The sequence below is a fragment of the Desmodus rotundus genome, chromosome X (assembly GCF_022682495.2).
Source record: "Desmodus rotundus isolate HL8 chromosome X, HLdesRot8A.1, whole genome shotgun sequence".
NCBI lineage: Eukaryota > Metazoa > Chordata > Mammalia > Chiroptera > Phyllostomidae > Desmodus > Desmodus rotundus.
Window position 1 is genome coordinate 87,011,109 of NC_071400.1, and position 12,258 is coordinate 87,023,366.

Genomic DNA, 12,258 nt, shown 5'->3' on the forward strand with positions numbered 1-12,258 from the left:
TGTGCTTTAAGACCTGCCAGTTGCACTTAGTAGGTCCCAAAGCAGTGACATGTGCCAGGTGTCCAACCCTTTCTTCCCGACCCAGTGTGACGTGGATGAAACAACTTCCTTTCATCCTTAGCCAGGTTTACCCACCTTCTTAGTACTACTGCAGACATTTAATCCAACATTCACTAAATAGTTAGAAAACACAGTCTGCAGCATTAGGCCAGCCTTGGGAAATGTCTTCACTGTGAACATGTCAAACGCCTCCATCGTGGAGATTTTTTTTCGATGTAGTATACACAAATGATAGTTGTTCAAGTATCTTCAAAGGTACAAATGCTTACACAATACAAAAGATTAGCAAAACTGTAGTTGCAAATAAAAGCCAAAAGGAGCCCCAAAGGAAAAAGCAATCTGAATTCAAGTGTTCATAGGTATACATATATACAGGGTCTGGCACAAATAATGCCTCTTTTTTATTGTGGAATCTTTTATGTGCAATTTTTTTCTTGTTGTTCAGTTACAGTTGTCCCGCCTTTTTCCCCATTGCTCTCCCCTTCCCCGTCCCCCACTCCCACAGTCAATCCCCCCATTGTCCATGCCCATGAGTCCTCTATTCGTGTTTCTTTGCTTGCCCCTTCCCCTTCTTTCCCCCGTTAACCCCTTCCCCTCTGGTCACTGTCAGTTTGTTCTTTACAAAATCTTAAGCATGTCATTCTGTAACATAACAGTATCACACTCAAGCATACCATGTGACATCTTAGGCGAAATGTTCACATTAAAACTATAAATTATTACACCCATGTTATTACCCTACCAACCCCACTCAAGCAGGCCTTACTTCTGCCAGACCCTGTAAATATTTATTTTTAGGGGAGATTTTAAATTATAAAAAATGATGACTATGGATGCTAGGTCAATAGGGAAAGTTCTAACTGATTAAGTGAAAGAAAACCAGAAGTGACAAGCTTAGTCCGTGCTCTAGAAACACACACATATGTACGCAGACACCCATATTTGGATCAGAAAGAAACTATTATCAAAGTAGTTTAGTTAAATAGTATTTCATTCTCTTTTTTCCCTTCAAATTTTCTGTAAATTGTCATACATTTCTTTGTTTAATAACAAATTACCTTTATTGTCACATCATCGGCGTGATATGCTTTGATTACAGTTTAAGAGTTATGTTTTGCTTGAAACTAATGTGATTTTTTTCAATTATAGTTGACAGTCAATATTTTATTAGTTTCAGGTATACAGCACATACAGTTCTATGTTTAAAAGATAGACATTTAGGACCAAGCCACATTTAATAATTGTATAACATTCATTTATCCAAATAAATACAATTAGTAAAATAAAGGTGCATTGTCCATTTTCTGATTCAGCAAAGAGGATGATTTAGACTCTAGATGTCTGGATGCTTTTTCATAAGAATTATGAAATCAGGCTAAGAGACAATGCTGAAAATAAGCCCCCCAATTTTTTTTGTGGCAAGAATTTTCGTTTTATTTTTCTTATCTGCTTATCAGCCTGGACAGTGGATTAAAACCCTCAAGACAAGATTATGGTTTGACACTTCGCTTAATCTGATTTCACTGTTCACTGTGACATTAAAGATCAATTGCTGATATTGTCAATATGCCAATATTCCCAGAAGGGAAACCACCTAACATCCTGGATAGACTAGAACTTTCTCTCAGAGACACATGAAAGTATTCAGAGATGAATGCGGCTGCCATTAAAGCTGGACCGTCGCCCCCACCAGGAACGTAACAGCAGATGCTTAAAGGCAGACAGTGGCTGGGTCTCCAATAGGAGAATCAAAGAGCCTTTCAAGGATTTCTTTCAACAAAGAATACTAATGACCTGCTTTTAATAGATAAGATTTACTTAGAAAAAAACTGAACTAGGAATGAAATTTCTACAGACGGAAATGCAGACCTGTAACAGGAAAACATTTGGAAGAAATCACTCTGGTTACGACTTCAAACCTGGGCCAAAACCCCAACTTACTGTGCTGGTTAATAAGCATGCGGAAGGAGATGCGGTTGGTATAGAAGCGATCCAGAAAATACTGTATGTTACTGCTAATGAATGGATCAAACCCAAACTTCTCCTTGTATTCAATCACTCCTTGTGCCATTGTAGGAACCACATCATTGTGTCTGTTTCTGATTTTAATCAGAACTTGTAGAAAGCTGTGTGGGAGGGAAACAAAAGTGGTCAGTCTTCATATCTCATGGCTGATGCATAACCTTCCCAGCTCCATCTCTGGACTACTTATCTTCTGGTATTTTTCTAGGCAGAGGCGGCATAATCATTCCAGGCTACAAGGAAGAACTCATGGGAAACTAAAGTATTACCCGAGTTTTTGCTTGCAACTTCCTACAGAAATTCTTCTTTGAGAAACACAAAAAGTACACGGTTCCAGTAAAGAAATAAATGCTCAAATACCTTTTTAAGGGATCCACTGACTTGTTGGATAAGTAATTACACAGAATGCAGGTTCTATAAATATTTGCTGAATAAAGAATTGCAGAGCATATTATTTCTTCTGATGACACGAAGACAATCCAGAAAACATTTCCAAAGATTTATTATGGAGTCTGAATGCAATAGCTTCCATGAATAAATAATGTGCAACTTCTGAAGAGTAAACTTTTGAAATATATTTCTCACAGCAGTAAAATATAATGATGAAATGTGGATAGAATAAAGGCAATTAAAACACCCCTATTCAAGTATTACAGTATATTATTGTAAGGATGCAGAGGGAAATATATTAAGGATGGTAACTAAGAAGAGAAAGACAAGTCAATGGAAGGAAATAAAAAGCTCGGAACCAGGACCAAGGGTGAGTGACAGTGTGTGTATAAAAATCGAGCATGTCGATAAAGCAACATTGCAAGTCAGCAGGGAAACAATCAAATTAGTTGGGACAGCTGGCTAACAATTTAAGTCACAACCCAATTTCAAGTGTTTAGCCAAAAAGTGGGTGAAGACATTTAAATGCGAAGGGGCAAAATCACAGAAAAGATAAAAAGAAAATCAGGTAAGTATACAACCTTCAAATAAGCAAGGCTGTTCTAGGCTTAATAGCAAAGGCAGAAACCACACAGAAACAAATTATATGACCAGGTGAGACTTCAGCAATTCTGTCAAAAAACAAAGTGGAAACTGGGAAAAGTCTATTTGCAATTGTTACTATCCTTAATAGAAAGATGAGCATCCTAACGGAAAACTAGGCAAGGAATCTGGTGTCAGAGGGAAATTTACCAGGGGAAACGCAAATGCCAAAAACTTCACATTCACAAATAATGAAAGAAAAACAAATTAAATCAGTGCAACAGCTCTTTTTACGAACTTCTTCAGAGCACTGTTTGTAGTCACAAAAAAACTACAAACCATTCTAAAACCCAATAATAGAGAGTTCAAATCCCATGACTTACCTGTAGATGAACCATTATGACACTACGAATAATGGTGTAGATCTGTAATGTGGACATGGTTATTTTTGTAAGAAATTTTTTATACTTATAGAAATATGGATGCCTAGTGAAAAGTAGGGATGGAAGGAAATGTTAACAGCGGTTGGCCCCTGGCAGTGGAAATGTGGAGTGACTTTCTTTTTACCTATCTGAGTAGCCTTTTTTCCCTCAATGATGAACTATGTCTGTAACAAATGCACACAAAGACAGCAGACGTGAAAAATCAACTCTGAAATTAGGAGGTCATAATTACTCACAAGAAATTTTATGATGGACAATTTGTCCTTTACCTAATGCTCATTCCAATATATTCATAAATTAAATAGCACCAAAGTGAAACAATTCATTGTGGTAGAGAAGTGCCTTAACTAATCTGAGGGAAGGAGACTTGCCTCCACGGTTCAATTCTCAGACTACTTCCCCAATCTTCGGCAGCTCTTCTGAACGTTATCATTATATAAATGTGCTTCTCCTCCAAGCTACTTTCAACTTCACTTAAATGATTTCCCTGCCTGAGACTTCTATATAACCTTCTCACTGAATGAAAAAGGCCACTACTATGAGTAAAAATGACTCACCTTCACTCCTTCCTTCGTCATGAGCCCCAAGCTTCTAAAATCCCAACACTCCTAACGAACTAGCTGCGTGAACCTGAGCAAGTTACCGAAAGTCGCTGAGAGCTACGATCATCACAATCTTGTGCACACTGGCTGCAGCACTCGGCAGTATACAAAGCAGGCTCGTGTCCATACATCGCATCGGATGGACAACCTGTTCCAGAAACTGACACAGGACTCTGGGAACCACACGGCAGAAATTCAATATCACACACTTTCACAAACCTGGATCCTAAAATTTGAAGCTACAGAGAGGCCAGTCCTAATTTTAGGTTACCAGCCAAACAAACAGTTACTTGCTAGTGACTTCTGAGAAAACAAAGCTTCTGGATTTGATTCATTTAATTTCAAAACCTTCAACAACAGCAAGAGCTGATAGTAAGGAAAACGCTGTATCTGGAGCTCTAACCCAATGCCTCCCCTCCACGTTGCACAGATTCATTACACAAAACACCTAGCAAAATATAAAACAGATCAAGATTTTTTTCCTCTTATAGTCTAATTTACATCTAAACCTGACCTCGCTACTCATGGCTCAAACCAGCAGTTCTGGCAACATGGTACATTGTAAAGAACAATGCTGTACGGGAAAGGAAATGTGATTTCTAGGCCCAGCCCTGCTACTAACTAATGTTATGATCTTGGACAAGTCAGCTTACACCTCTGACCTCAGTGTTCTTGTCTGTGAATTGAGAGGCCTGGGTTCCATGTCTCGAGCTAAGGTCTCGGATAACATGGTGTTTCTCTAGGTTTATTTTTTATGGAACACCTATATTTAAGGTGTTCAGTCTCATAATTGTGTGGACTGGGTTTCTACTTAGAAAGAAATTCCTCAACACAACAGGCCTGCCATATGCATTCACTCGGTGTATATGAATCAGGAAGGAAGAAAGTAATGTGGAAAGGGTACTTAATTTCTCTTGGGGGAAAAAAATCCATGCTCAGAGCTAAGCTTCATGTTTTCTGGTTAAAAGAAAATGAAAAACAGAAATATTTCCCATCAGCTTGAGAATTTAGCAGTCTTCCTGTAGAATGGCAGCAATAGAACTCAGGTTGTTATAGAAAAAGCACACTCTCTTCTGCTTGTCCGAAGTAAAGCCATTATTGGGTTTCTCACTTCAGATGTAATACTGCTTTGAAAAACAATTTATTTAACTGGAAGGGACTGAAAACATTATGTAACAGCTTATTGGTGCAGTGGAAGAAAAGGGCACTGAGCAAATCAAGAACTCAGAGAGCTCTCACCAATTAATCAGAAGGCAATGGAGAAATAAATGGAAGGACTTCCAGTCCTTATGTTGAAGAGAAGGGGCAAGAGGGGACATCCTTGTCTTGGTCCTGATCTCAGAGGAAAAGACATCAGCTTTGCATTGGTCCTTCCTCAAGCGGCTAAAGAGATGAACAAGGAAGAGCAAGTAAGAGTAACAGATTCAGAAGGCTGTAGGACAGATTTGTAAAGGACGGTCCACTGGCAGAGTACTGGTAGATCCAGGGGTGAGATGACAGAGGTTAGACTGTCATATGTAAAATCCTTTTTGCAAAAGATAATTAAAGCATTTGTGTAAGTTTCAGTATCATGCAAAAAAGTTTTAAAAGCTTTCAGTGAACAATTTCAAACATCTCTCCTGCATCACACATTATTAAATCACCTAATCTATATGTAATAGAGCAAGCTGCAGTTTGTAAATCTAATTCATCAAGCAAAACTTTGAACTGTCTGTGGGAGTTAATTACTATAACCAGGAAGTAGTAATTTTGATGTAAAGCAGGTCTCAATGAATGATTCAATTAATATCTCAAGTAAATGTCTTTGTAAACTGTCAGCAACTCAGACTTAACGTAACAATACATAATGCAAGAATTTTATCAGCGGTCAGGATTACTAACTTTAAACCAGCTGCAAGAAAATTTTAAGAAGCGTCCTAATGCAATAAAAAGATTTTTAAAAATGTCATCACGGTCACAAATAGCCTAGTTAGTTAACTGTATGCAATTTGTATCTGGATTGTTTTAAGCTGTAAAAGTAAAGAATTTGTAAGTCTAAATAAATGAATGCTTACAAAACACTGTGAAGGACTGAATAGGTAGATTCACGCGTATACAGAGACCACTGCATTCTTAAAACGACCACTAGGTGGAACATTTACTGCAACATTCAGAGTGAGGGTCCACACCAGTTCCCCATGAGCAAGAAGTATTAAGAATTATTAGATCACAGCATGCTTCACACCATATGATTTCACTCATATGTGGGATATAAAACTGAAAGCAACAACTGAACATACAAGAAAAACAAACGAAGAAAAACTCAGACACAGACAACAGCGTGGTGGTTACCAGAGGGAAGGGGGTGGGGGAGGAAGCAAAGGGTAAAGGGGGGTCAATAAATGGTGACAGAAGGAGACTTGACTTTGGGTGGTGAGCACACAATGCAGTGTACAGATGCTATACTATAGAATTGTACACCTGAAACCTATGTAATTTTATTAAATGATGTCACTCCAATAGATTCAATAAAAAAGTTTTTAAAAAATTAGATCACGAACCATAATTCAAGTATCATTATTCATTTTGTACTGTTAAATTCTTCACTCAATTTTTTTTAAACAAGTGCAATGTTGACTCATTGAAACCTAATACTTTAGTCCAAATCATACTTCTTGGTTCTTACTGACATGAGCTCCATTCACCAAACCATTTTTTACCTAGATCTTTTTACTTTCACGTGAGTCCGGTACCATACTTACTTATCCAAGACCTTTGGATCCTCAGGGCTCTTATTTTCATAATCCAAAAGTTCAAGGAAGCTCTGCATATACCTGAAAAAGAAGAGTTAATATGTCAACTACCTACACAACACCCATTTCTCCTTTCCCCCTTCCTTAGAGTACCCCAAACTTTCACTCAGGTAACATCCCTTCCCATCCCCCCCATGCAGCCCAAGTGCTTCAGGAGAAGCTGATGCCACATAAAGCTCCTGGGTGTCCTGACTTTTCTCTGGGTAATCCTATTTCTCCTGTCACTAATTCCTTATTAGTCTGATAGTCCACGTTTAGTTTAAGCCTGTTACTGTGTCGCATGTCCCCGGACACAGGGATTGGCTCAGGAATGGGCATAATGTCTCAATTCAGACCAGAGAAATAGGAAAAAAGACTTGGTAGAAGTCTCTGGGAGAGAAACCAACTTGCTCTGCTTTTGTGTGCCTTGCTATGTGGACGTGAAGCCTGGAACTGCTGCAGCTATTCTGTCACCAGGAGGAAGTCCAGCCTGAAAATGAAGCAAACACCATGGAAAGCAGTACCTTGATGAGCTCATGAATCTCTGAATCAAACCAACACCAAAAGCTCATCCTATGGCTGGATCTTATAGTTACACAAGGCAATTAACTGTTTAAGCCATGTTTAGCTACATTTTCTGCTACTTACAAACATATCCTAGTGGACAAAATAACTCTATAGTTATATGACCAAAAAAAATGCATATAAATTATAAGAAGTACTTGTGTGATACTCAAATGTGCGCTAAGAACTTAGAAGCTAGAAATAAAGAAGGTTGCTTCTCTCAGTTGAACTCTCTTAAACTCTGATACACCTTTGGGATTAAGAATAGCTCCATATCTCAATCAGGGCCAGTATGAGAAATAATGTGTTCAACATAAAGAGCTAGAGAACACGGAAAATGGGATCCAGAGAGGCACACTACTGGAGCAGCTACATCCAGGCAGGACCTGCAGATCCCGAGGGGATTCAGAGATTTCAGCTACTCAGAGATGATCTCTGCTTTGGGTATCAACATGTCCTGCAAGCACTCTCATATTCTCCTAATGATTTCTAACAAGTAATTACACTAATCCTACTAGCCAGCTTTGACAGAGGATGAGGGTACTTAAGCAATTAAAAATGTCTGTTAAGCACATACATAGAAATGATGTTTTGTTAATTGGCCTCACTTAAATTTTGTGACAATGCATAATACTAAAGTATATTAATCTCTGGCTATATATTTTTAAAAGTCTCTGGGAAGATAAGGCTATGGATTATATATTGCTAAAATTATCAGGTCAAAACACCCTGAAAGGCCACTTTTAAGAGGGAAAAGGAAATGACAACAAAACAGAATGCATGATCTTGCATTGGATTCTTAAATTGGGAGGGGGGCACAACAGAAAGAAAAGAACACTATTAGACATTAGGACAATTAATGAAATGAGAGCAAGTTCTATATATTAGAAAATTACTGGATCAGTGTTAAATTCTCAAATTTGATAATCATACTCTGGTTTTCTAAGAGTTATTCTAAGGAGATACCTACTAAATTACTTAGGGGTAAAGAGGCATGACGTTCGGGGGGAAAAGCACATATATCGTTCATATATATATATATGATATATATATATGAATGATATATATATATATATATCACACATACAAAGAGACAGAATATGAATGAGGATGGTAGAACAAATGTTGTCAAATGTCAACAATCAATAAATCTGTGTGAAGGTTCATAATGGGAATTCTTGCCACTAGTCTTGCACACCCTTGTGTTAAGCAGGAAATTACTTCACGATGGAATGCGTAAGAAAAGAAAAGGAAAAAATGACGTGCGTGTGTTTGGAATGGCCATGGAAGAGGAATGGTGAGGAGACACGAAAGGAGTTGACACAGTCATTTGTGCCTATACTTTGCCAGCAATTCACTTTGCAGCCTCTGAAGTCACTTGTACATAAGTGATAGTAAATGTTTGACTGTCACTGGCACCAGGATCAGGGCACTTGAAAGTCATCTAGACTGCCTAGAGCCCCATCGCAGTAGCCTGAGGTAGTGCTTATATACTTTCTTTCAGAAACCTCTAACTGTGGCCTTGAAGCAATAAAGAAGTCTCATGTAAACAAGTACTTGCTGCTCCTTCTGAAACAAGCTATGAACTTAGGGTAGAAAGCAAATGACTGTGAGATTGAAGCCACGGTCATCATCTCTCCTGGGTCTCTCAGGACCCCTTTGCCTCCCACAGTGAGGAGCTGCTGACTATCTGGGGCAGGGACGGCACTGTGTCTCTAAAACCACCCAAAAGAGTGTGTCTCAAACAATTCACTCTCAGCCCTATGAATTTATTGTAAAACATATAGGGGTGGGCAAAAGTAGGTTTACAGTTGTGAGCAGGCAAAACAGTTTATTTTCCATCCAACAACTGAAACCTACTTTGACCCATCCCTGTATTACTGAGGAATGACTACTGAATGGCCATTCTCTTTCAGTAGCCTGGTCTCCAGTGACCCTCTAAATGCAAGTTCATGAATAGTTCCATCCTCCTTCTATCCATCCACATCATTCCCTTCCCCTAAAATGCTCTCCCTGTCCCTGTCACTTCCAGCCGCTCATTGAGGGGCAGTGCAAAACCACAGCTGGCACTTCTCCCCACAGCCAGGCTCCCACAGCACTTCCTCTGTCCTGGCTTGATAGCACTTTTTGCATCTGGCCTCCCGAACTCCTCCAGCTTCTCCCCTCCCCTCCCCCTCGCGGTGCCATCTACCTTGTTTTTATAACACAGAGGAGACCTGCAAATGTTTCTGGAGTTTATGCAAATCCCTTTCTAAAAATACACCAACTCTCTTACATCCTACCACTCACCAACCTCACCCTATTTACCTAGTTGGTAGTTTACTCACATATTCAACTTCCTTAATTAAATAATGCGTGCTTTAAGCATCAGAGCTATACATGATTGAACTGTAAGTTATACTTGTGAAGATTTTTCATACTTTTCACAGGGCAAATGCAGCATAGCAGGTACTGATGTTTTTCCAGTCCAAGGTCCCTTTAAATGACTGACTTTGTTCTAAAAGAAGTACTGGCTTCAAGGAACTTCTTTAAAAGGAAAACCAAAGGAGAGTGGCTGAGACTTGAGGAAGCAAGATGCCCCACCTAGAAGATTGCAGACGTACTCCCATGGGTCACCGCACTGCTATTCCTCTCTACTTTTCTGTACTTTCCCTTTTTAAAAAATAAGCCATCACATTTGTAAACAGAAAACTAAAATTTGTAAAGTCAACAAAGTGTCTCATATAGTTTAGAAGTATTTACATTAAGATAATTTTGAATTGTCAGTTAAAAACAACCTTAATTGCCTGGAAATCCTGACTATCCCACATGACTCATTCCCATACATGCGGTGCGTGTATTTTTAGGGAGAATGGTCCCAACGCCAAGTGTTCAGAGCATCATGGGAAGACCCCTTTGATGTCACATTATGTACTTACCAACTCTGGACCAATCCCACTGAAGGGCGGTTAAGTAAATTATCTGGCAGAAGGTTAACTTCTCTCATGGTGTTAGCCAGGCGCACAGGAAGCTCCTTCCGTAGAAACATGTATGAAGTTTTCTCACACGCATTGTCTCTCCCTATTCAGAGATGAAAAATGTACCAGGATTTACAGTCTAACAGATGGAATAACGAATGCTCCCATGGTGGCAGTTACTGGTCGGGAAGAGAAAATTAAATAATCCAGCGACCTCTAGTTAAATTTTTATCCTCTGAAATAGCAAGTTTAAGAAAATAATTAGAATAGCAAAAGGACATTTATTCCAAGAGACCATATCTTGAAAGCAGTTTCTTTTTCCTTAACACAAATCTGTTCCTAGCATCACCAGTTTCGATCTAAAAGGGACCTGGGATATAATCTGAATTTGTTTTCCCTGCCAAGTATAAAAGTAGGAGAACATACAAATCCATGCCTGTTCAGAGGGGTTTCTGGAAGGCAACAGATCCATTCATTCCATAAATATTCACCTACTATGTACCAGGATTTTCGTCTAATGTGCTTCTTTGGGCACCACTCTGCCACTCAGGGAAGCAGCCACAGGCCCCATCTCTGACCAAGACACAGGACTCAGGATGTGCCAAAGAAACCAGACCACAGGTGCTCTCAGGAGCAGAGTGACCTACCATGGCACGTCTGAAAGGGCCAGACACTGCGTGATTCTAAAGACAGATGTCAGGGAGTCTTCTGTTGATTGCTCTGAGCTGGTTGTGCATCAATTTTACCTAACTAGTACACAGTGAGAAAAAGGTACCCGGTCACCTGAAAGAGGAAACCTGAGCCCCTTCCCTGAGTGGGTTCCTGATTGACCCCTGCCCCAAACCCCCAGCCCTGCTGTAAACCTGATAGAAAGGACATGACCTTTGGGGACAGAAATGTGCTCCAGTCCCATCTCCTCCATTTTGGGGTTGGGACACCATTGGTAAGTTTCTTAACCTCTCTAGGTTTCAGCTGCCTTTATCTGTAAAATGGGGATGAAACTTCCATTTTTGTTAAGACTGTGATGATGTGTGTGGAGTGTGACAAAGAGCAAGTGTTCAATAACCACCAGTCCCTCTTCTGTCCTCTGTGATACTTATGGGTCCCTCCCAAGTTGCTTACACTGGATAGGCCTTCCCACCGCTCCATATTCCCTGGAGGCTCCTCAGAAATGGGCAACCTCAGGCCCAGGTCCAGAGATAGGGAAGCTCACCTAACAATCCACTCCTCCAAACTCTCCTCATTCTTCCCAGTGTGACAAAGGTGGTGCCACAGGGAGTCGGCTGGGTAGAGCTATTGCATTCCCCCAGGCCAATGCCGTTCAGGGGAGTATTCCATCTAAGAAAGATGGGATCTGCAGTGTAGGAGAGGGACTCAGCACAGGGATCCTGGAAGCTATCCCTTCACCTCTTTCCCCATGAGACTCTAGTCTGCTCTGCCCCCCCCCCCGCCCCTTGGTGGGAGCCCAGGGTAAGTAGCTGAGAACAAGATTTTGTGTGCTGGCCCTTTAAGAGGGCACCTGTGTTATTAGCAGACTTCTGCTTCTCCCTGGGGAGAGAATCCCTGCTGCTTTTCACAGCCAGATGTTACTTCTTCCCACCTCTGGTGCTCTCTGCTGTGGAGCCGGGCTTGCAGTTGAGACCCCATGCTTCTCAGGGGGAACCTTTGCAGCTGAGATATCCATCCTCAATGTCAGCTACCACCCTTGGGAGCCAGGCCAGCCCTTTTCATGTCCCCCCCCCCCACCACCACCACTCCCTATGTGGCTCCTTCTATAAAACCTTGGTTATAAGACTTCTGTTCAGCTAGTCTTTGGCTGGTATTCAGGTTGATTGTTCTATAATTTAGTTGTAATTTTACTTTGGTC

At 40.3% G+C, this 12,258-nt stretch overlaps 1 protein-coding gene across 2 annotated transcripts in view; it reads right to left on the reverse strand.

Moving 5' to 3' along the window:
- Positions 1-12,258, reverse strand: part of PDK3 (pyruvate dehydrogenase kinase 3) — a 67,638-nt gene that overhangs the window by 37,258 nt on the left and 18,122 nt on the right. For both annotated transcript variants that reach the window (XM_024569786.4, XM_024569787.4), the window contains exons 2-4: positions 10,353-10,494; positions 6,841-6,912; positions 2,002-2,186 (exon numbers count right to left, since the gene is read on the reverse strand). In XM_024569786.4, the coding sequence (XP_024425554.1) occupies positions 2,002-2,186; positions 6,841-6,912; positions 10,353-10,494 (399 nt within the window). The remainder of the gene's footprint in view (positions 1-2,001; positions 2,187-6,840; positions 6,913-10,352; positions 10,495-12,258) is intronic.